General features: G+C 41.9%; 1 protein-coding gene across 2 annotated transcripts; it reads right to left on the reverse strand.

Moving 5' to 3' along the window:
* Positions 1 to 526: 526 nt before the first annotated feature.
* On the reverse strand, positions 527 to 24,984 carry LOC124182314 (fez family zinc finger protein erm-like). 2 transcript variants are annotated; one of them, XM_046569422.1, is made up of 2 exons: positions 24,819 to 24,984; positions 527 to 2,233 (listed from the first exon to the last, which is right to left on the reverse strand). In XM_046569422.1, the coding sequence occupies exon 2, from the start codon at positions 2,224 to 2,226 to the stop codon at positions 1,072 to 1,074; it is 1,155 nt and encodes a 384-aa protein (XP_046425378.1). In that variant the 5' UTR covers positions 2,227 to 2,233; positions 24,819 to 24,984; the 3' UTR covers positions 527 to 1,071. The 2 variants fall into 2 exon arrangements, with proteins under 2 accessions (XP_046425378.1, XP_046425379.1); XM_046569423.1 differs by lacking the exon at positions 24,819 to 24,984 and adding an exon at positions 20,484 to 20,579.
* Positions 24,985 to 25,221: the final 237 nt, after the last annotated feature.

Raw genomic sequence — 25,221 nt, forward strand, 5'->3', positions numbered from 1 at the left:
CATGCGGCTTAACGTCGCATACAATTTTAGCGTGTAGTATATATGTAGGTATATTGTGTACTTGCACGTGTGTAATACGGGGTACTTCGTCTAGTCGTGGATTCAATGTTTGATTCTGATCCCCCCCCCCACCATCCCTCCCCCCTCCACCTCCCTCCGGTCCCCGATTCCGATTCTGATCCCGATTCTGATCCTGGGCAGGTGTACAGCTTCTCACTGTCATTGCACACTTGAACGGGTACGTAAGCACGTACGGTATACCCTCTCCCGCAAAAAGTAAAAAAAAAAAAAAAAAATAATACCGTACACACAGAGGTATATCATATATATTACATATCATATATTCGCCCTGCCTTCGCAATGAAGGAAAGACGGAAGAAAGGAATCGAGAATGTTACAGATTTACGCAGGGTATTGTAATATTACACTCTTATTCCGTGATTCGTAAGTGTACACAATCTCCTGGTGTACGCACTCGCAGGAAATATAAGTTTATACTGTTTATTTGCCTTGATTTTTTTTTTGTTTCACTTTTCTCATCTCCTTTTCGATGCGAAAAATCGTCAAATGCGAACAATCGATGAACTGTCCGCAGTAATTTCGATTAAGTAACTATACAATATAATGTTCGTTATATGCGTTATCATATCATGGTGATTAACTTGGTCATCGGTTTTATCTTTGGTCGATATAATTTGGTAGAATATTGAATAAAGTTTAATATTAATGATAATAATAATAATAATATGAAGGGAAAAAAAAACGATGAAGTACGACGTGGATATGGAAAAAGACGATCACGTCGAGTGATGTCAGAGAATATATTGGTTTAATAATATTGTACGACGCGTTTCTAAAGCTTGTGTAACGAATATGATCGACCCTTTATTCGTTGTGGTAATAATGTATACTGTGGTAGGTATATGAGATTTGAAAACACGTCCGGTAATGAAAATTTATTTATCACTTTGACGCCTGGGCAAGTTGTCCGGCGTGATTTTGGTAACATGATGCAGGTCCGATGATTAGAGGGCAGGCAGTCTTTCGCGTGCAGAACGCGTTTTGATTGGGTCACAACATCTTGTTTAGATGATAGGTCGTACTGCCTGGCGGTGGCAGCAGGAACGGATTAACATAATTGTGACCGACGGGGCCGTGATGGATTTGTGAGAATGGCGTCTGCTGGTTCTGACTTTGACCCGAGGCACCGAGTCCACCGTTGAGAACCGGAGACCCGGTTTCGTGGAGCTTGCGCATGTGCTTTTTGAGGTCAAAGTTCCTGCAGAAACCCTTGCCGCATATCTTGCAGGAAAACGGCTTCTTGTCGTTGTGGGTGTGCATGTGAAATGTTAGGTTGTAAATCTGGTGAAAAGCCTTGTTGCAAATTGTGCACTTGTACGCCTTTTCGCCGCTGTGCGTTAGCTTGTGATTTTTGTAATTACCCTTCTGGTGGAAACCCTTGCCGCAAAATTCACATATGAACGGTTTATAATTGGCGTGAATTCTCGTGTGTGTGTTCAGGGTTGAACTCCTGTTAAACGCCTTTCCGCATGTCTGACATTTGTGCGGCTTTTCCGCAGTGTGGATTATCTTGTGCCTGCACAGAGTACTCGCTTGACGGAAACCTTTGCCGCATATCTTACAGACAAATGGTCTGGCTCCCGTGTGAACCGGCATGTGTCTCGTGAGGTTATAGTGAGCGTTGAACACCTTGCCGCACTCCGGACACGTGAACGTTTTCTGTTTAGTTCCTGAATTTACGTCACGTGGCGACGGCGAGGTCTTCTTTCTCATGACCTCCTCCGGGGACGAGGCTGACGACGGTATCCTCGACGATTCCGTAACCGACGGTGGTGGCGTTTGGCTCCTTATCGCCGACGGTGTTGAAGGCGTTGATCCGCCGGTCACTGACGGAGCTGGAAAGGCTCTGAGCAATGGACTCGGGTGGTAGTAAAGAAGAGGATAGTGTTGGAGCAGATTTTGGTGCCTCAACGTCGGCACGTATTTCTTGAAGGCCGATTCTAGGTGCGCGGAATAAGAAAGTGACGGCAGACCCGCCGTCGGCAGGTGTTGGGGGTGAGACGGTTCTGACGTTGGCTTCTTGTCCGGTTCCATGATCTTTGCGATTGAAAATGTCAGGTTTCTTGGCGCTGGTGAGGTCGCCTGATCCGCCGGCAAACTCGTTGGATTCTCCGTCGCCATCGTTCCGCTCGCAAAAGGTTGCATCGCCAATCTGGAAAGCGAAAAACCCTGTTAAACACTTTTATATAGGTATCTGCGACGCGGTGCGAGGCACACAGTTTGCTTGTTCTGATTTTCGTTAAAGCGGGGAACCACTCGACCGGGCTTTCAGAGCTCGGAGCTCCACCCTCCGCGTTCCGACCATAAATAGAAAAAGTTACACTAGTACCGATGTTTTATTTTTTGCCCGATTCGTTCCTTCATATACGTGAGATTTCTTATCAATCATCGTGTTGAAACATTCGCGTGATCAATAGAGAGTTAGAATTAAAAGGACTGTATAGAGAAAGTCTCTCAATTCTCACGGTCAACGAATCAGATCATTCATTTCCTAACGAGTCGGACCCACATGATATGATTATGATCTGATGTCCAGTCTCGCAAATTGTTCATTACCGTTACAGTTCTTCTTGTTGCATTCGACCGGATTCAGGGCTGGTTAACCACTGAGTGATATGTTGCTCTAATCTTTCGTAAGGCTTGATTGAGATTAAGTGAGCCCACCGAAAATCGGTCCTGGATCTCGACGGTCTGGGAACACGTCCTCCTTGAGTCATCGCAACAGTAGGAGGGTAAGATAGGTGTATGTGAAAGGGAAAGGAGAGACATCCCAGACTCTGAAGAGATCCGAGACCGCCCCTAGGTCTGAATGACTGAAGTTGGCCTCGCCACTTCTCGCTTGCTTCGCAAGTCCAAATATATAACGTCATTCGGAAGAGCAAACATTCCCGGGCTCTCTCCCGGTTTTGTGCGAGGTTCGCGAGTCAGTTTTATCCTTCTCACTTTATACTTCTCTTTTCATTTAACGCTGACCATTTTGCATTTCATTCAAAACCACGTCGACCTACTTTTCTAGGTTGCTCTTTGCAGAGCTTGAGGAAACAAACCTTGCAATGTTCGCGAAAACAACGGGGATAACGATCATACGAAATAGGATAATGAAAATGATCGTAGGTACTCCCTGTGTCCCGGTTCTATCAATCGTTGAAAATCCAGTCAGACGCGAATAAAAGAATGAGTGAAGACTTTTGGCCGCATGTCTAATTGCCGAAACAGTCCAGCCAGCCAGCGCAGTGATACGTACACCGTGTCGTGAGCATCGTTGTATACGCTCGCCTGGGCAGAGTTGAATGGTAATTAGAGCTAGATACGTGAGCATAACCGACAATACGCCGCTGTCCCGTGTCAGTCAATTGTATCTCTGCAACAAAATGGCCCCCCTTTACATCCGCCATGTTGGTTAGATTGAATTAAATTGGTGGGATTGGCTACAGCGGTTGTACGTGGTCCCGGATTGCTTGGTCGGCTTGTTAAATACTTTAACAATGTAACGCCTGGCCCCTCTTGTATATATATACCTTATACCAAAAGCCCCTCCGATAAAGGGCGGGAAAGAAAGCAGAAAAGTAGTGAAAGAAAAAAAACGAACGAACGAACGAGGGAGAAAGAACGATCTTATGCATGTATCTGGGACTTTTTCAACATGGGGACAGAGGCAAGCTTGCGCAGTGTTGCAAGCTTTTTCTACGGGGGTCCTGGATCGGGAATTCATTCCCTCCCTTCCCACTTCGCCGCTCTCCTCGCTTATACCACTGCCACATAATCACGAGCCTTTGTTGTACCCATTCAGTTGACGGTTGCGTTTGTTCGCCACTTCTATGGCGAACATGCAGCCAACATGCGTGCGCCTACATTGACGCAGGATCTAGTCTTGGAAACTAGAAAAAGCGGCGTTCGCGGGATGCAACGCCGATGAATTCTGACCATGGTGTTCAAATTCGCCGCGTCACAAGCTCCTGGAAACGGGTAACTGTCCTCGCGTTCCTGGACGTTCGATTTTTTGAATACTGACCGTCGGTGGCGGGAAATTTGAATCCTGATTTGATTTGTACGCATTGTTTGGTTGTTCCTGCTACTATTAGGCGGCATTTTACTGTCGCTCTAGGATGGGTGGCTGGGTATGGAACATATGTCAAGTGGTTCGCGCCTCCGCCACGAATCTCTACATGTATACACATACATACACCAACCGTCGCCCCCTATTTCAAGCAAGAGAAGCGGGCGAATTCAGAGCTTTATCAAGGGGGAAGCGAGCAGCCCTTTTTGTGAGGGACCGCGCTCATGATGCCCCGCGGGAATCACTGTCGACAGGCTAGTATATACGTCTACGTATACCTATGCACATACGTACCTACATCGCGCAGCAGCGGTGGTGCAGTCTGTATGGGACGATGAAATTAATTGACTGGAAACACGAATCCGGTTCCCGCCTCATAGCTCGGCTCGGCCACGTTTGACCATACAGAATAAATTGTAACATTATTATACTTGTAACCTGGCATAAAACGCGTATTTCCCATTTTTTTTTTTATTTACCGATCAAGCTGTCGCAATGTCGCTTATTTATATATTTTGTGAGCAATGTTTCACTTCATTGGTTAATGATTAAGAAACGTAACGGATTTTTTATTTTTATTTTGTATAGGGGAAATCGAAGGAGAAATGGGAAAAAATCGTTTTCAAAATCGTTTCTCTAATGTCGTCTCGCCGTGGTATTAAATTTATATTGTTATCGCCACCGTGATTTTAAGTGCTAGATATGGTAATCATGGGTAACTAAAAGCGACGAGTTTACGGTCACCATGTCCTTCTAAGCAATGCTGCTTTAGGTCAATTAATATGCACACGGGGTCGTTGGTAGTAAACGTTATACGAATTGACAGCTTGTGGCCGCTAAAGCACTACAAGTAGTAAAAACAAGAATGCGGTTTACAAGAAAAACGACGATGGTAAAAAGTGTCAGCTTTTTCTTTTTACGTAGATTTTGAAGTTTAATTTCAAATTATTACAGGAATAGAAGTATGTCCTTTGCAATGAAGAAGCGGGGAACAATATGTTTATTTACTTTTTTTTTTTTTAACCGATAGTCATTAAGGTCAAGTATGGAAATTTAAATGAAACTTTTTCACGTGTACCGTTACAACGATAGACTTTACTTTAGTGGGTGGGAAAAGATGATGAGTATTTACCCGTAACGTGATATACCTTCGTGCCTCTTGTCATCAACGAAATCCATCAAAAACCTGATCGAGCACTACGTTGTTACAGTAGAAGTGTACGAGAGTACCGTTTAAACTTTTCGTATACCATTAACGATGGTTCAGGTTCAACCATCCAATCTTGATTCCTCGATTTCTGCATGCATGCAGGGAACAAGTGCCGGTGAGTAACTCAACACTTGAGGGTCTAAAAGAGGATCTAGAATTCTGGAGAACTTGAAATGGCTTTGCAAATTTACTTAGCTACTAATTACAAGTTGTTCTACTACTACTTTTACTGCCACTGTTACTCATCTTCGCTAATTATCTTTCCTACTTCAATGCCAGGCTCTCTTGATTCCTAATACATTTGTAAGTTTTTTTTTATCCATTTCACACCTCAATTAATCAACGATTTTGAGAGTAAATTCTTCTTCCATTTTCGTCTTTTACAATTGCAGAAATTTCTGCAAAAAGTTCACCCTTTACAGCTTCAAAGTTTATTGAGAAAATATGACAATGAATTACTTGGCGCTGTTGTTAAACTTCTAAAGATTGAAAGTCTTAAAATGGATTCAGGAGATAACCGATTCGCTTATAATCCGCCAAATGAAAAATGAACAGAATCAGCTCACACTAATAGCAAGTTCTGAAGCTAGTTCGCGTGTTAAAAGCACATCAATTATTCTTTCAAGAGAAAGTGAACTGTGCGCGTTGTATCTATGACATCTTTCCACCGTGATTCTCGGTATTCTCTGGAAAACGATAAAAATTACTTTCATTTCAATTCATACCATCAAATGTTTGACTATTCATAAAAAACTGGAGGTTGATTAACTTACAATTATTTTATACAGAATCGTGACAAAATCCGGCTTGGTTTTAAACCAAATGGTGGCCAATTTGATGGCCAAATTCATACGCGTTGTAAGGTACGGTGGTAAAATGCTTTAAATATCGTAGGAATCACGAATTTGTATTGCCAGTGCTGACGTTTGCTGAACGGTTGACACATAATTAGCATCCTGGTTCAAAGAAGGTGCGATCTGAAGATGACAGGAGGCACAATAACTCCCGGCAGGCGCCCCAACAACTTGCCTGCTTACAGACACCCGACCACCAAAACTCTCCCAACAAATCTATCAACCCCTGCCCCAAGGCTCCTGAACAGCCACGGAATTGTCTCGCTAACTCGTAAACGGGTTTGAAATTCGCTCGCAGAAGTTTATTCGCGTTTTGTTTTTTTTTTTAACCTGCTTCTTTTCTTCTTTTCTTTTTAATGGAACCAGCACGAAGTTTGGTAATTCTAGCCAAACCGATGTCCAACTTCTCCGAATTTCTATAATACTGGTAAAAGTTTTGACAAGTCCAAAAGACGGCCGAAAACGAAGCGATTGATGGATTAGGATTTATTTTTTTTTTTTGAAACGAAGTAAGGTATCGTGCTTCTGGGATTGGTGAAGTAGTATTAGGGCTTCAATTCACGGGGAAAAGGAGTTCTAGTTTGTTTGCTTGAAATGCTGAGTAACTGAGAGAGAGAGAGAGAGAGAGAAAGAGAAAGAGAGAGTGCAGGTCGATCAATTCTACAGGGCATCGAGTCGCCTCCTTTCTATAAACTTTGGGTAAAAGTGGTGAGCGGAAACAAGGCCGCGCGAGATGAAATTAGTTTAAGGAGTAATTTAAAGTTAATTGGACGCCAGTTTCTGAGAATAATTCCTTTCGCTGCTTCCTCTCTCGCTCATACTTCTTCTTTATCCCTTCTCTGAGAGCTGTTCGAGCCACGTCCTGATCGTCGTCACGTTATAGGTAGGTACTATATGAAAGAAGATTTTTGCAAATTTTTCGTACACGTCTCCACGAAACTAAATGCGTAAAAACTAATAATAGCCAATGGTACTCGGGTTATCACAATCATGGCAAAATTTGTACTCTCTTATTTGTGACAAATTTTTTAGACTTAAAGATCGAGTTCTAGCTTGCGGAAAAATCTCTTCTACCGCACACGAACCAACACAACCCTCCATATACAGCCGTCAGTGAGCACCAATTGAAATGGTACCTTCTATAACGGTGACAGAGATTTCCGCACGTTGATCGGGGATTCCCGGGGCGTTTCAGTCTGCGGGGGATCCACAGCTGCGAGGCCTTCCGTTTCGCCTATGGTTTCCTCTTCGCGAGGGGGGAGAGAGAAGGGGCTCGTTATCAACAGGCATTCAAAGGCCACGACTTTCGAACCCTGGCGACCATCCAGGATTTTGTATCACGAAATTATTTATTTAGAAGTAAGCGCTAATTTAGTTTTCCTCAAAAGAATATCGACTTCTCGCATATTCGTCTTTGCAAAAGTTGAAACTAACCGGCGTCCCGTAACCTTGGATACAGTTTAAGTCGAGTTCCTCTTGATACAGTGTCTTGATGTTTAAAAAGTCTACAAACTGACGCGTTCTTCGGCGCCACTTATAACGTGCTTCACGTGAAGTATACATGTATGCACGTATGATTTTTATTCAAAAGACCGCGGTGCTCGTTAGAGGTTAAATTCGAAACCGTTCGCACACGCCCAGCACGCCGCCTGCTGCAGCCTTCTGTCCTCAGCCAGTTCTTGTATAATAACCTCGTTTATACGCCGATGTGTGGATGTAGTCGTTTCTACAATGCGAAACGAAACGTGCCTCTGATGGTAACTCGACACCATCTAGCTACCGATATAATAATAATGATAAACGTAATAATGGCGGGAAGGACAAAAAGTCAGCGAATCAGACAATCGACCTGGATTCTTTGCAGTTAGGCCCTCCGAGTCGTTTACAAATGCCAAAAAGAAAAGTCAAAGTACAAAAATGCCCTCGATTCAGAATTGTACAAATGGAAGGTAGTTCGATCGATAATATTTACCGACATTTAAATTTCAGGTGAAAATATCGTCAATAACTGCGTGAAGAAGCTTATGGTTAATTTGTTTTTAGGAATTGCCCACACTGTCATAAAAATACCGTGTGGACTTGTGTGGAGTATTTTTTTGTATCAATCCAACACTATTTAATGACAATCTAATACTACTTATCGTAAATTTAACACTATCTGACGTTCAAGTTTTGAATTGACTACGAAAATTGTTCTATAGTTATAGGCCACACGGGCCACTTTTGGTCAATTTGAAGACCGTCAATGTTTTACAGTGTACTGTGAAAAGAGTGGTCAGAATATTGATGCGGTTTAATTTCCGGTATTGTTTTGACTGATTTGGTAGCTTTTTCTTATGCGAGCATGACAAAATATCAATTGTTCACCATAAACGTACTAGAGAAAATCTGTGCCTATAATAAGAAAGACTGGAAGCCGTAAAGCGAATCGAGCGAACAGTCTTTGGCATGATCTCAAGATCCCAGGTGATGTCTGGCCCCATTCCCATTCCCATTTCCATTCCCCTTTCCATTTCCCTCACCATGGCCAGATACAAGCAGTACCAGCTGAGCAGCTGATCGGAAGTCGAATGACACGGCGTCGTAAAGACATGCCGACAATATGCGTGCGTGGAATAATAATATAATCGTGAATAAGAACCTCGAAGAATTCATCTCGGTGAAACAAGCTGCACGGGGAGAAGCGATAAGTATAAGTGAGAGCTCTGGTAGCCACTCCGCCTCCGCGATTTAAACAATGGTCGGTTGTGTTCAAGAAGAGGCGCATCTTGAGGAGCTAGGGGCGCGTGCGCCGCCGGCAATGTTCCAGAATCGCCACTTCCGGTCTCATTCAAATATCGCCTTACCTTCTAGGTGTGCACCACCACCACCACCACCACCACCACCACTACTACCATGATCACCAGGACTCTGCAATATTCCATTCGTCTGATCGTCAAAGAAACGATCATGCATGGTATGAATTTGATACCACCGGATATGCCTGCCATGCCACCTACTTCCAGTAGCTCCTTTCTCCGTCTTGGTTCGGGGCGTCGTCCCCTTGGCTAATACCTCTCCTCATCCAGGTATAGAACAATCTCTTCGCCACTTCGCTTAATACACACTGTCGTATAGCTGCCAACGTCGTAACGTCCTTCGTTCTTATTGATGCACTCTGCATTATACGTGTAAGAGGATACCGGCAGACGGACGCGTGCCAGGCGTGCGTCTCGTTCTTCTCTTCTCTTGATGCCTGCAGCCAGCTTCGAAGGAGAGTTAGGGGTTGGTAGGTGAGACGACGTTTGCATTGTTGATGCAGTCGGATGGGATTTCAAAGTCTCGATCGTTTATCGTATTTGTATTTCAAATATCTCGCGTAACAAGTATTTCAACTTCTGAATGGTAGATTTCTTTGACGGTCAGAATAAATTTGCAAGTAATATTGTCGGTTTCAGGTTATATCTGGTGCCTCGAGAATCAGAGTTCACACCGTATGATGTCACATCCGTCATTTTAATATACAAATCCGAGTCCATGTTGCACATTAGTGTAAAACTTACATCACAAGTGGTGAGAAGTTTCTGCTAATTTTACATCACTTGACGAGAGTTGTGATATGCCTGAAGTCGTACGGAGTCGAAGCTAGGAACCTGAAGGTATCCCACTAGTTATTATCGACAAAACTGTAAAATATATCAAAACCAATTTATAAAATCGGATTAACAGACTATACGTTTGAAACCGATGATCCAAGTTGATGTCAAAGACAAGTTTCTGCGCGGGGTTGAAAGTTCTGGTACAGATAGTACATAGTGTCATCCTCGAAATTTTGCTTCCAAGGTGAAGCCAGCCGCGTGATCGAGAGAAATCGGGGGCATACGGTCGCGAGTGTATGAATTGGTTCTTTATCAGATATTGATGTGTGTACTCCATTTAGGGGCTGCGTGCAGTCTATTACCTCGGCGATCCGCATTGATAGGCACGTCAAATACGGCATCCGCACACATGGATTCGAATATAGACACGAGCAGCCTCGACATCACGTGTATTCATTGCACAACGTCCCACCACCACCACCCTCTGCCTAAACTCTCTCCTTTCGCCCTCACTCCACTCCCCGTCAAGAGCCAATAACAGCTACGAATGTTGATTGGCTGGCTGATAGCCGTAGTTGCACACGGTGATCGGGTGATGAATGCCTTCCAAGATTGGAATCAAGCGTTCCACGAGTACCGCCAAGGCACCGTCAACCGCCTGTAACTTCGGAGGAACCACGAGCTTGATAAGAATGTCCAGACATTGAAATGGGCGGTGAATCGATAATGGTCAGAATTCTTCTAAAGTACCAACGGACATTTGAAAAATTTAGAATTACACCACGAGACACTACAGTCCATACTTTTATCTGGCTTGTTTTTACCTAGTTACTACTTAACACGTATGAGGTAAGTGTACCAGTTGTACACACGTTTAGACCAAATTATCGACCCCTTTATTATCCGAAATTATAAATTTGCGGTACAAATTGTGAACTTCTCGATGACTAAATTCAATTGGTTGGAGGATTATACACTACAAATTCATTTGTTGGTAATTTTAGAACTAAGGATCAAAGAGATACAACCCAAAAAAGGCCAATAATTGGAACAGGGTCAATAAGTGGTACACTTATCTTAATGCTAATGTCGACGGATTGCCGATCGGTTCCTCGGCAGTACAATATAATCTGCAGCCTAGATTCCACCCACCTACTGTACCCTCTCGGCGCCATAAGTACACCAATCGACAAAGGCGCTAAGGGCAAAGTGTCGGAAGTCTTGTTCGGCGGTTGCCAGCTGCCGCCCCCAGGGTTACCCTTACCCTACGGTACGTGGCTCTAGCCTGCTGATGCCATGCCATCTCTTAGCGCGACGGGTGCCTCGGACGGCTGAATACCCTTCGGGGTTTCTCTCGCGTCCCCGCCTTCATCACCGCCTCGATTCCAACCGGAGTAAGCACTGCTCGCGCTTTCGTTCCTCTTTATTCCAATCTCTATGTGTGCCAAACGAAGCCCAAAATACATTATACGTTGGGGCTTTCACCCGAAATTAAATCGTATCTCTACTACCTTGTTTAACCCGTGACGTAGAACTCAGGCAGGTTCATGTTATATGTTCGAAACATACTACTGACAAAACACAGTGTGATCCTCAGCAAATTCGCAATGGTCAATTTGATGGGATAATGGGGAGGGGGAGGGGTCACGTTTCTCGATATACCCATTTAATTCCCTCTGTTTTTTCCCGCCAAACCGTTGTGGTGATTGGTTAATACGCCAACGACAGACACGTGGCCGGAAGTCGGTGTTCGCTTGCAGCGGTTCCGGTCCTGTGGGATGAATAGCACATCTCGTCGTATCGTATTTGATCGCTGTTTAAAATTATGGTTGTGTATTACGTCCTCACCTTGTATGTGTGGTGGAGCTGGCTGCCCGAGCTATTGTCCCACATTTCATTATATCGTATAGAACGGAGTATCATATGTCGCGAATAAGTGAACGACGATTGTTTTATCCGTGATAACACCTTTAGCCAGCAGCTTATAAGGAATCTCGAATCTGGAAGTAATGATCGTGCGCTCGACTTTAACGATCGTTACCGATTTGACAACTCTCTTATCGGTACGCAGTGATTACGGTTTGGAAATAGGGGAGGCGTGGCTGTTGAACTGCTATTTAAGACGGGAATTGAGCGGTGATTTCGAGGTTTATTTAGCGGGAAATGATGCCTTTCGAGTTAAACACGACGAGGGAGTGAAGACGTAGGGTGGGACGCACGGATATATTGGTTTTATTGTGTGAGAAGTCGGTAAAATTATAAACCCCTGGTAGTGATTGATGTGAATAAATGTTGTTTTTTTTTTTATTTGGTAGCAAATTTTTCCACGCTGCTGCCGATCGGCATACACTACTTTTCCCTGATGTAATTTGTGAGCGACCGCATGACGTACAACGTTGAAGTGAAATTTTCACCACCACAGGCCTGACTTTCTGCATCTGCGCCTCCCCACAGTTTGATAATATGTTAAGGTTCATGGAGGAACTGGCGCAGTTCCGTTCCCTGCTCCAACTGTCTTCTTATCAGACCTCGAGCCCCGGGGGACAGGCTAATTTCTTTCGAGGCCCAACGTACGCTGGGCCCGCTTATCGGTGGCTATCGATCTTATTAAGTGAGCAATGCACATGCCACTCTTGGAGTTGGGGGTGGTGCTTACTGGTACAAGCTTCTCCGCTTCCTCGCGGTTCATACATATGCAGGCTGTTGTGGAGGCCAGCCGACAACCGGCCTGACCCTTACACCTGCCTCAGTGCTCATTGCTCACTCCTCACTGCACAACGCCGCTGCTTTTATACCGCTGTATGATGATGATATTCAATTTTCAAACTTCAGACAACTCCCATTGCAATACTGCTGCTGCTGCTGCTGGTGCTGCTTTTGCTGATGCAGGGTTTAATACAGAATATGCAAAACTCCCACGACATTTGCTTACCGATGTGCGGACTACTTCATGTTTATGAATTATCATTCCTCGGTGTCTCGTATATAATCAGAAACTGAATATTCAACCGTGTAGCCAGTGACTGAATTGTCTGTTCTGTTATATAAGCAGCACCTTGATCAGGTATATTGATACGCCGTTGAAGAAAATATCTGATGAGGAATTCTAATGCCATATGCACAAAATGAGTAAAACGCGAGGCACACGATCCGCAAGAAGAGATTCATGGATCAGATTCAACTATCGTCTACCTACAGAAATATAAAAGCTTAGAGGATTGATCCTTAACAAAGCAGTTTCGGGATTTGGAAACAGGCTTGAATATTTTGATAAGCTGTAATGAAAAAAAGTCATAGCAAGTGAGATAAAAAAAAAAAAAAAAAAAACGAAACTTCCTTGTATTTCAAAATTGGTTGGTTTGATTTTTTTGAGGTTCCGAGTCCAAATCAGCGATAAAAGCCGCCTGAGAATAGATTTTAAGACAAAACCTAGGTATTTGGTTATGAGATCGAGTATTAATATCCATACGAAGGTTGCATGGGACTCGATCTATCCTGGGATTAAGCAAACATGTGATGCTTCTTTTGAAAAGCACTCAATTTAGTCGAAGAGCAGAGCACGAGAGGTGAGCATGGGGAGGAAAATGATGAGCAGTAGCGAGAGGCGGGCTATTCTATCTGATAGCCGAGCCTTGATTGATATCAGAGCTTTAGCTTGAGCTTTAGGGTAGCCGTCGGGGTGCCAAGTACTGGAAGGGGTTCATCCCGCTAGATGAGGGAGGAGGTTCTTGCTCGGGCCATCGAGCTAGAGGTTTTCCTGAGGGATTAACAGCGAGTGTATGGGTACCCACTGCGCGCCGTTTAGTATTACGGTACCAAAGTTTATACGCAGTACCTACAGTATATATCTGTCCTCGGCGCACACCAGCTGAATACTGCTGCAGGTAGTGGTGGTACATGTTTAATTATAATCTAATATTTAAAAGGCAATTTCACGGCTTGTTTACCGTACCCCTAACCTTAGGTACGTCGCTCTATTCCCATACACCACCAACATAACCAGTACCTACTGTCGATACCCGCCGACGAGTTTTACCCACGATAGAATCCATACGCAATATTTCGACTTGTGCCTGGTCAATTACCGTCCATTTTTCATTACCCTCATTTTGCATTTTAAACGATGCCCATTTCCGGATACGAGAGTCGTGAACCATTACGCATGGTTCGGGTCTCTCGATCACGTGATCATTTTTATTAGTAGAACAACAATACGTGGAGAGGCATAAACGGGTGCAGGACCTACGATTTGATAAGCCTCTTAGCAGCACGTTGACAGATGGATTTAGCGAGGAATAAATAATAACGAGTTGACGCGTGGCCGGCTAGGGCCACGATGGAGAAGTTCGATATGTACAGAGCATGGTCGGGTTCTAAGTGGCATAAACATGCCATGTTATTTTTTTATTATATCAGGTAGATAGAGTCCAGGCCATTACGATTAATCTCTTCGTGTTGATTCATTCCACTTAATTTATACGTAAATTATACCCAAACGACTTGACTGCGTGTTGGGTCGAATCACACACACACACGCGCTCGCGCAAACGGCATAATATTATACTCTAGTATCTACCTATATCTCTTTACCCGACGCGCGCTATGTATCATGCCACCATGTGTGTCTCTCTATAAAAGTGTGGCTAACGCATTACATGCGAGTATGTAACGTAAGCACGGTCCACCTCCATGCTCGATGAATAACTATGAACTTCCTGTTTGATTCCAATTTACTTTCACCCCTGCAACTTGGCACCCACCTACCTGAGCCTTGCAGCACGTACCCTATCCAGACTGCTAACCTGATTCAACGATTAGGCGCCATTTCCTTATCGACACAATGTTCTTTCAATTTTCTTTCTTTCACTTACCTACCCACCCCGCTGCATCTCCTTGTCGAATTGTTGAAATTTCATTACACATTGCCGCACAGCATGGCGCATGCATCTCTTGGGTTTGAGCAGACCCAGTCATGATTATCGGATGTACTAATTCTCTGTAACATCAATTTCTCCATTAAATGTTGTGCCGGTTCGTCAATATCTGCTTTTATCTTCTCGGCTCATCGTTGGTTTACTTTGTAGAAAAGACGGCATCGAGATGGGTGGTTCAACAAAAAAATTTTCACGTCGACACGTGAAGTCAATGATGGTCATCGCCATTAGCAGATAAACTCACTGCGGTACGTATCATCTCTTCTGCCTACTTTTCTGCTTTGTATAATGTAGGTATAGGTGTAATCCGGATGGCTTTGATGTCATTGACGCCAACGGACGAGCTGTGAGATCTCCTTATCTGATTCACATCTCTCAGAGGTCCTTTGACGCCTCTGATGCCTCTGGTGTCCATTCTGCCACCGACCTGCTCTGTTTTCACCTACCAGTTTTGCATTCAGTTTACTTTACCACACATCGTCGTCCAGCTCCTGGCAAGGACGACGAAACCTGTCGCCCACCAAATCATGTCAAGTAGCCGCCATGGTTTTATGTATTATAAAGTGTGATGAAGAGTGCAGGACGACGCTTTTTAATCACACTTTGCAGTTTGCACTTAGGCCATGAAGCATGAAACGAAGATGAGAGGCTGTCAGATTTTTTTCAACGGTAGATTTACGCGTTCTTTTTTATCGATCCTTTTCTTCAACTTTTGTGTTTTTTCTTCCTCGTTTCCGTATGTACACCTATATTTTTGTGAGCTCAACGACGTGTGGCGTGGCTGTAGTGTGAAGTATGTAATTAAGAAAATTAATTATCACATCACAATTAGTCATGCACGTGTAGTAAAAATGGAACTCGGTTGGTACAAGCCAAAAACTAAGTATCACACTGTGAGATCTTAGAAATGTCTACGAGATAACGCATCAGCTATTATACCGAGACAAGACGACAATGGAAATATTACTTCCGGCCGTCTAATATCCCGGTTTATACGCGAACATACTCTTGCGATTAATGTATGTATGCGCATAGACAGGAAATTCCTCTACTGTTAATTTGGTTGATGAATCCTCAAATTCTATTAGGTATCTGGTATGGGTAACAGGTACTAATCGCTTGTCAGCTTTCCTTATTCTATATATCGATATACATATAACTTACAATATACCGGTTATATTTTTCAAATAATGTTTACAAACAGAAAATTGAGGCTTCTCTGACAGTGATAAAATTAAAAAAAAAAAACATACCGCTGACGCTTGTATGAGTTTTACGATTTGTAACATTTTTTATTTCTTCCGCACGTCATCGAACCGCGAAATTCTTTTCCTTGCAACTTTCTCAACGTGAATTATGGCACGGTGTAAATCGTCACTTGGTAGTCACGTGAAGGTGCAGCCATTCGTCAAGTATGTAAACATGTATATGAATATATATATATATTATATGTATATGTATACATATACAGCTACCGTGTTGCACGCTAAGAAAAGAGCAATCGTTTAATAATACATCATAATCTTCGTAGCGTGACTAGCTAAACGAAAGCCAAGCCTGCAGCGTCACTTATACCAGGCCCTATGTTTATATCATTCATTCAGTTATTATTTTATGAATGGGTGCGGAGACTCCCGTTCCGAGATTGTAACAGCAGTTAAAAACTACCGTTCTTATCATCCGATAATCTCGAAAAATAACGAGATCCTATAACCATTTCACCCGGTAAGTTTAAAGTTTTTCCGATTCCCCGGATTTCAATAATATCCGTTTAGTAATTTTCAAACAACGGCAAGACGAATGTCCGATTGCTAAAATCACGGCAAGCGGTTAACGAAACACCAACTGGTGGTGGCGTCGTGCAATAAAATGACCGTTATTTTTCGGTGAACCGTGATTGGCTGCAACTTTGATCGGCTTTAATTCGAAAACGGTGTGAAAATGAGCTTTGTTGGGTGAACCGATTTTTCGTTATTCAAGAGGAATGGTACGCAGTGCCAACTTAACCTTATGCGAGTGTACGAAGTGTGAAAAATCATTTAAAATTCTCTAGATAAGCGCGCTACTGTATGCGAATAGAAATTATCGTTGTCGTGAATCTTCGGTGTCACATTATGCTGCGTGAATTATGACAGGGTAGATTAGTTTGCGCAACCCTTAAGTCCGGCCGACGGGACATACAGGTGCATTTTATCGACTGCCCGCCTAACCTAACCTAACTTGACCTAACTCGAACCAACTAACGTATCTACCTGCACACTACAAATTACTCGAACCTGGCACCTCCGTCGGGCGTAATAATACCGGTAAATGCATTTTACGCATTTTATTACTCGGGCGTCTGTTTTATTTACCTTATATAGGTATATGTGTAAATGTATATTTTTACCCTGCACGCGTTACTGGGGAATAAAGATCACCGAGGGGACTTAAACGCCGCTCGTGCTACTCGACACTAAACGTAAAAAAAAAAAGAAAGAAAAATGAGAGAACCGATGCGTGGGACGTTCTCTTATAAAGCCAAGTAGACTCCAACAGTAGCAGGGAATCAGGCATGGAATTCAATTGTCAAGAATTGCACAAATTGGTTGTACTTCGACTGTGTTGGAAAAAAAAAAAAAAAATCAAATTTCTTCAATCTTGATTACGTTTTTTTTTTTTTTCTTTCGCCTGATTAGATCGGTTGAAAAATCGACGCCAAAGCGTGTAAGTGAAAGTATACACGGGTATGATGGGTAAGAAACGGTGTTCCGGAACGTGTTTTTGATTGTATATGTATAAGTAACATCTGCTGTATAGCTCGTACGTCTCGAGTCGAGGGATTAATTCTCTGTTAACAGTAATTATTGTTTTAGTTGATGGCCCGCGGTGGCTGTATTTATCTATAAATGTGTATGAATGTAATATAAACCCTTGAGTTTAACTGCAGCGCACGGGTTTGTTAATATTCTACCGACGACTAATTTCGGGCCTATCAATCCCCAGATAATTCGAATGGGACATATAAATACTTGAAGGTGTGACACTTTCGGTTTTAAGATCGAAGATAACAGCGTCACGCCGTCGCCTCACGGCTAACCGAGCTGCACGAAATTCTTTAGGCCTCGACGCCAGGGTGTGTCTCAAGTACCTGCGTAAATGTATATCTTACATCTATGCACAATGTCGTCCTTTATACCGTATAATGTACAGGTATTTATAGACGAATATTCAAAACACGCCTGCCTGCTGAATTGTATGTTATACAATTTTTTTTTTTTTTGTTTTTTCATTTTTCATAAGCGATACTTTCGTTGACGATGATATCACGCTGAGAGGTTATTTATATTGCTGAATTAAAGCATGATAGAAAATTGTGCGAAATTGTTGAAGCAAAATATTACACGTTCGCATGAATTGCTGCGGCTTATATTTAATTTTTACTTTGCGTAACGAAAAAAAAAAGAAAAATGACCTAATTAAGGTGCCAACGTGTCTGTACAGAGACTGGGAATAATTATACCGCAGATTACGCTATCGTCATTCAATCTGTCTAATTCTTATTTATTATATTTTTAGCATTCACGTATAGCTGCCGCACTTATCGCCAAGGCTGCAAAACGTTCACCCGTGTATAGATTTTAGAAAGAGATTTACGTTAACAGAGGACATAAATAGAATTCTAGAATGCGTAATTCAACCCTACTTTTTGTGGTCTTGAAACAAACAACGGTATCCTTTATTTATTTTTATATTTTGAAATTTGATACTTTCAATTGAGAACCGTCTAATATCCGTAATCGCGAATAATTCTTCTACTTTGTATACGAAAAGACGTGTAATTTTGCATTGATTAAATATATTTACTACAACAATAGAGGGAAGAAAGCAAATGTTGAGCTAACGCATAAAAATATATACTGAAAATTCGCTCGAGTCCTCGCAATATGGATGAAAACCTGGGAGAAATTATCAGACTCTAGATTACAACCCTGTGTAAGGTGAAGAGGCGTGAGGTATAAGAGCAAGGTAGCCGCATGCAGAGGAGAAAATCGCGAGGGCAGGCACGCAAGGTAGGTATAATCAGAAATGAAATCGTCGTATTTTCAACGGTACAGCATATACGACAAGACAGTTTAGACAGGCAGGTCTCAACCACCTTTGACCTACACCTCTCACAATCAGCACCGTGTGTATAATCAGAGAGAAAAGGTGCCGCGTTGCGACGCCCTCACCTGATTTCGAACGAACCATTCGTACGTACGTACAACGGCTAATCTTAGTCTGCTATCTCCAGCCGAGAATTGCTAATGGTTAAAGACCGGCTGGGGAAACGCTAGACGATCACTTATATACTCAACGCGATTATTGCTCAGAGTTTATAAAGTCGAGGCCATAGAATCCCCGGAGTAAGGAATGGATCGGCGTCTCATAGGACAGAACCGACCCCACCTTACAAACGTTTTACCATATACCAAAGGAATACTCAAGATTCTTCACCAACTTTTAACCAACTTAACCAGCTCACAATGCGTCGCGTGATAAACTCAAATGTCTAACTACACTTGCGTTTCGCAAATTCGAGGTGATCATGAGGATCGTTTTGCAAGGCGTTACATTGGGCACGAACCTAGAATGAGAGGTACTGATTGACTGTGGCATTTAAAATCTCCGATTCAGTTACGGTCACGGAAATATTTTGAACCAGTTTTTTGATCACAACAAACCAGATCCTCGCAAGTTGAAAGATTCGGAGATAAGTCGGGAGCGAAAAAACTGAATGAGAGTGAAGGTGGAAGATTTATTGGCCGAGAGATTAACCTCTTCTTTTGCAACTTGTGTACCCTGAACTGCGTGCAGGAGGATCCATCGGGAATGAAGTGATCCTTGTGCGTTATACGTTACTATACGTATATAGGAATGAGAAGAAGGGAGAAAGGAAGCCAGCCGATGCGAATTTTCAATTTTTCTCCCACTAATCTCTCTCTCTCCCCTTCCGCTGCCCTTAGGATCGTTTTTCTTGATCAAATATTGGAACAGGATTTCTCGAACGGATATACCCTACTCCGACATTTCTCATACCTATACACGTTATGCCCTGATCGTTTCTGCGGTACATACAAAGAATAATCAAAGAAGACAGCCGTGCAGCTGAGCTAACCCCATGTATGCATTATCGAGCACTACTGTGCCATTAAATCTGGGCAGCGAATGTGTGCCTTTTATTTCACGTTTTCTTTACGGATATTACCCATGAAATACGACCATTCCGTCGTTTAAACTTCTCCAAATTCGTTATGCAGCTACAGAAATGAACAGGCATTTATTGTGGTGTCAATTTTCGTGTTTCCTGATTTCCAATACCTTATACTCCTTACCTGACGCTCATCGTCAGTTATTCCATGTGTACCGTTCGAGTAACTATAACCCCTGTTGTATAAACGTAAGCATTTAAGTGGTATACCTACTACGTGACCTCGCCAGGCTCTGAAGTGTCGACGATTTCTCAGGCTATCTTAAGCCAAGAACTTTTCTGACCGTAACTTGGGACTCCCCCCCTCTTTAACTCTAGAACATTAGTGTCGCTGGGGAGCTTGTATTTACCACCAACACTGTAAAAATAAAAGATAACAAACATACGCCTCAGTAGATACCTATGCTAATTCGTATACCCTAATGCTAGCTTAACACTAGTTTCTGGCTAACTAATTTGACATTTCCTCAACTAGGCTTGACTCCATGGCGGCTGCTGCGTCAACGTCAAGGTGTATGACCATAGAAATTACACACCTTGATCCCTGTCCGCCTTAGGATGGCATGGAATAACCTCTTATCTCTAATGCGGTATTCTTGTATTCTCTTTCTTCAGAATTTGCGGTCTTGACGTTGATCCCCTTGGACTAAGGATATACTTTCTGGTCTAATAGAACGAACACAGAACACAGACGCACAAAAAAGTGACCACCGTACCAACTAGTGATGTAACGAATATTCGAATTCGCATTCGCAAAAATCGTGCCAATATTTTGCGAATGTGATTGTCACAAGTACATCATATTTTGCTTACAAAAATTGTGGAAATAATATCAAATACGAAAAAAAAACATTGGTTTGATAATGAACTTTTATTATATAAGTTTGTTTTCACGTTTGAATCACATTCTAACCTCAAACTAAATTGTTTCTGCTATCAATTTGTCGTTAAACAATCAATCAAACTATCGGCTTAGTTCGGATCAGCTCGGCAATTTCCGGAAAAAGATGCAAACGGCTCTAACGTGTGCACGTAACTTTCATGGTGTATATGTCAGTCAATCAATTATCAACTTTCAGCCGTAGAAAAATGGCGATAGATTTAAAAATGTATATTTGTATTCGTTACATCATTAGTACCCACATGGTTTTGAACATGCTCGATCCGAATCCGGTGTCAGAATTGCTCCATCACCCCCAGATTTTGAGGTATATGTATTAGGTATTCCACTCTAATTCATGCGCACGAAAAAAATCTTGCAATGTTCGAGGTCGACGCCCGAATCTTTTAGGCAGGAGCAGGTATTCAAAATCTGGGGTTGATGAAGCATTTCTGACAGTGGATTCGGATTCAGCATGTACAAAAAATTATAGGTATGGTGGTCTAGCCCATCTCTTGTTTCACAAGTGTTGTAGTGATGATTGATTGATTCTTGTGTAAAATGGACGCGCACTTTATACATTCCTGTAACCCACCAACGAGCAACTGTTTCGATGTGAGTTGCGGTGTTATACTATCCAATCCAATTTACTCCTGTCGTGGCAAAGCAGCGAGGGGAAATCCCTATTTCCAGTCACCCCAGTGCGTTGGGAATCATCCAATCCCGACACTGTTTACAAAACACTGATTGGTTCAGTTTCGATTTTCCCTGAAAAAGATTGAAAAAAAGAGAGGAAAGAGAAAAAGATAAATGCGAGGAAAAGAAGAAGAAAAAATAATGAGAACGTTCCTGATATCAATTATAACGCAATGAAATCGTTCATTCATTTACTTGTATCCAAAAAATATGTACAGAGTCGTTTCATTTTTTGCTGACAATGAACATGCGAAAAATTTAACTCTGACAGTGTGTTTACTCGCCATCCGCTAGGTAGCAAAATTTCTCTCTCAAGAGAGAGAGCTCAGGATGATATGGTTATGTATTCAGGATTTCAACAATAATTCATTAATCAGTTATTTGTGTAAACTTTTGTGAAAGTATATATTTCATAAATTTTTCTTACAAAATCGATTGATTAAAACATTTAACGGTATTTTATTTCCACGGTGGAAAAATAAATTGCAAATCCGATGGTAAACTTGCAAATATTTCTGCAAGTAAATGAATTAATAAATATTTACAATTTTGCGTATAATACCGAAATAATTGAGTCGCTAACACATTGATAATTACCGCCACGTGTATCGTATAAATATTACTAGATGGATCGGTATATATTACACATATAGAGCATACAACTGTACGTATAATATTGCAAGGGTATAATATAAGGCACTGCAGTATAATGAATAACGTAGTAGCTGGTTATACACACGGAGTGTTTTGTGTCGTTAAAATAATAAAATTAGCGAACAATTAGTACTCGTTTTTCGGTTATAAGCATTGTTTTATATAAACAGGCCTATTGACCCTACTGGGGTAGGTTATCCGGTATTATTTTCAAGTCTTTAAGTGGCCCGACTGCAGCCTTCCCTAACCCTGCCCGTGCAGCATGGAATGGATATTGAGAGGCTGATGTATAGTACCTATACATATTATATACAAAATCTACGCACACGTTAAATTAACCAACGTCCATGTACCCGGCCTCCGATCGCTCAAATACGAGTGCCAATGTACGATTCTCGCACACAGTCGTGGAGTATATCAATAAATAGAGGGGTCTCGCCTCCGATAGACGGTAGTTAGGTATACGTTTTTCTTTTGTTTTCTCGAGCAGCGCCGCGGCGCGATCTGCCGGCTATACACCGCATCATCATCTATGTACATCAGCAGCTAATTCTCTCGTGGGGATATTTCAACTGAAAATTTCGAACCAACTTCCGTATCCCTTACTCTGCTATGCACACTTCTCGAAGGCTTTTTTACCCGAACACTCATACACGTATAGCTGGATATAATAATTATTCATTAGCCCCAACTTTGATCGACCTTAATCTCGTTTGCTCAACAAATTGATACTCTTATCTGATCATATGCAGAGGGTATAATAACTCCCTCCCCCCCCCTCATATCTTTTAATTACTCAGATAATCGCTGTCGGACAACTTCGGGTCTCAACACATTAGATACGGGTTATTAAATGAAATATGAATGTTGTATGAAAAAAATGTCTTCGGTTCCGCTGCATAATCGAATCGAGCGACGGTTGTTTGGCTCCGTTCAAACTCCGACGGCCGGTGATTGCCGGTTTTTTTTTTCTTGTTTGTTTTTATTTTTCTACCGTTTTTTCACCTGATCTTACAGCACGAACTATCCTGAATAGTGTGATTTTAAGCCCAGGTGTTCGGTTTTACAGACTTTGTTTACTTACAAATTGATCAAGCGCGACGTCATCGCCAACTACAAATTCTTCCACCGCGCGACCGTCGCTCGGAGAACTTTATTTGATCGAGATAATTTCACTCCTGAACACAGTTCGATGATCAAAGTGATCGTACCAAATCCAGAACGCGATATGTTTCGGGGTTGCCGAAATTTGGTTTTTCTTTAAAAAAATTAATTTAAGAATTGAGGAGTGACTTGATTATACAGTATGAATGTTCGTATTCCAAACTAGTAGACCAAACAACATAGAATAATGGATATTGGAAATTGTTCGAACTTCAACGATCACGATCCGACAAAATTCATCCAACGATTGAACCGATCGATTATCAGACCCTGATTCTAACCGATATTTAATACGATTACACTCCAATTACCAGAGTGCACTGTAGACCATTTTAAAGTCATAACCCGTAGGCTCTTGAATGTTGCGATCAATGGAGTGAAAACGAAAATCTGTTGTCCAGTTTTCAGGATCGATTTATAATCATTCTATTGTGGAAAGGTGATCTTCGTCCGTTTCTTTCACACTCTTGTTTCACCTAACTACACGTATACCTGTTGTGTGAATGCTGGTAGCCGTAATATCACATATCAATCTAACCATGCGAATCTCGTTCAAATTTTCGCGGACGTGTTTTAATCCGTTTGAATAATGGAATTCTGACAAGTTGTTGGATTAAAAACATATAAAATAGGTGTGGCGTTCGAAGGTTATCTCCGGTTTATGCGCGGACGGGCGTCGACAGCCCTTCTCGCCTTTATCAAAGCAGCCATAGCCGCGGAAGCCACCCCACCTAAAATCCTCGGTAAATCTCGTTGAATAATCCACTTAAACAATCCAGCTAATTGCGCTATAAGCTCGTAAAAACCAGTGGCAAGCCCCGATGTAATCGGTATTATTAATTATTCCTTATTCCGAGTTCGCGTACGTGGATGTTCATAAACTTTCTTTTGTTCTTGATATAAGAGACTTTATACATAGAGTACCTCATCAAGGATAAAGTACCTAAATATTCAATTTGTATCGCAGTTATTATCGATTAAATTAGACCGCCTTTTTAATTATCAAAAGTATTATTGTGCGCAGAATTGATCCGTCAGTCACTTCGCAATCTGTAGGTATACATTATAAATAATTCGTTTGAGTTCACCTACAGCGGATTCATTTCCAAATTTACAAGGCAGTTTGATTTCATCCTTAATCGCTGCGCTGCGGTCTGAACTGAATTGCAGCGATAACGATCAACAATTTGCGTAATTAATACTCATGGGCTTCTCAAGAAGAGCTGCTTAATCACCTCGCATAGGTTCTCCTGTTGCGGAATGATTAATTGATGCTCGGAATAGTTGGCATGTCCATTTCACTTGAATTATCTCACTTCCTGTTTCTAACAACGCAGCTATAATATGAGGTTCTCGGTGAGTACGAGACCGCGCATTAGAACAATGAAACGGAATTTTGATAATTGAATATATATTTTTTTTCCTCTACTTTTATAACCGTTTTTTGGTTTGTATAAGCATGTAATGACTTACTTACTTGAATATTCAGTGTTGTTAGATCGTTTGCAGGAATTCGCTTGCTCTCTCTTGCTTTTTTCGTGCGATGATTTCTGAATTCAATTATGTTCCGATGTTGTACCTTATTTAGTAGATACGCACAATTTTAATTTCACAACACTTTAAATACGCGTGTTATTATTATATCATTGTTGTTGTTGTTATTATTGTTATTATTATTATTATTATTATTATTATTATTATTATTATTATCCACGGTACGATATATCATCGACAAAACAAACAATATTATGTACGTATTTTAAATATACTATATTGTATGTTGTACGTACAAAATTATGATTACACACTGACACGGTATTTTAGATTCGTGAAACCGATACACCTGTAATGTATGCATGGTAAAAATCGTTGTCTTCGAC

The sequence above is a fragment of the Neodiprion fabricii genome, chromosome 5 (genome assembly GCF_021155785.1).
Source record: "Neodiprion fabricii isolate iyNeoFabr1 chromosome 5, iyNeoFabr1.1, whole genome shotgun sequence".
Classification (NCBI taxonomy): domain Eukaryota; kingdom Metazoa; phylum Arthropoda; class Insecta; order Hymenoptera; family Diprionidae; genus Neodiprion; species Neodiprion fabricii.

Coding starts and splice junctions, on each gene's coding strand:
- LOC124182314 (XM_046569422.1), bottom strand. CDS start 2,226: ATGCAACCTTTTGCGAGCGGAACGATGGCGACGGAGAATCCAACGAGT.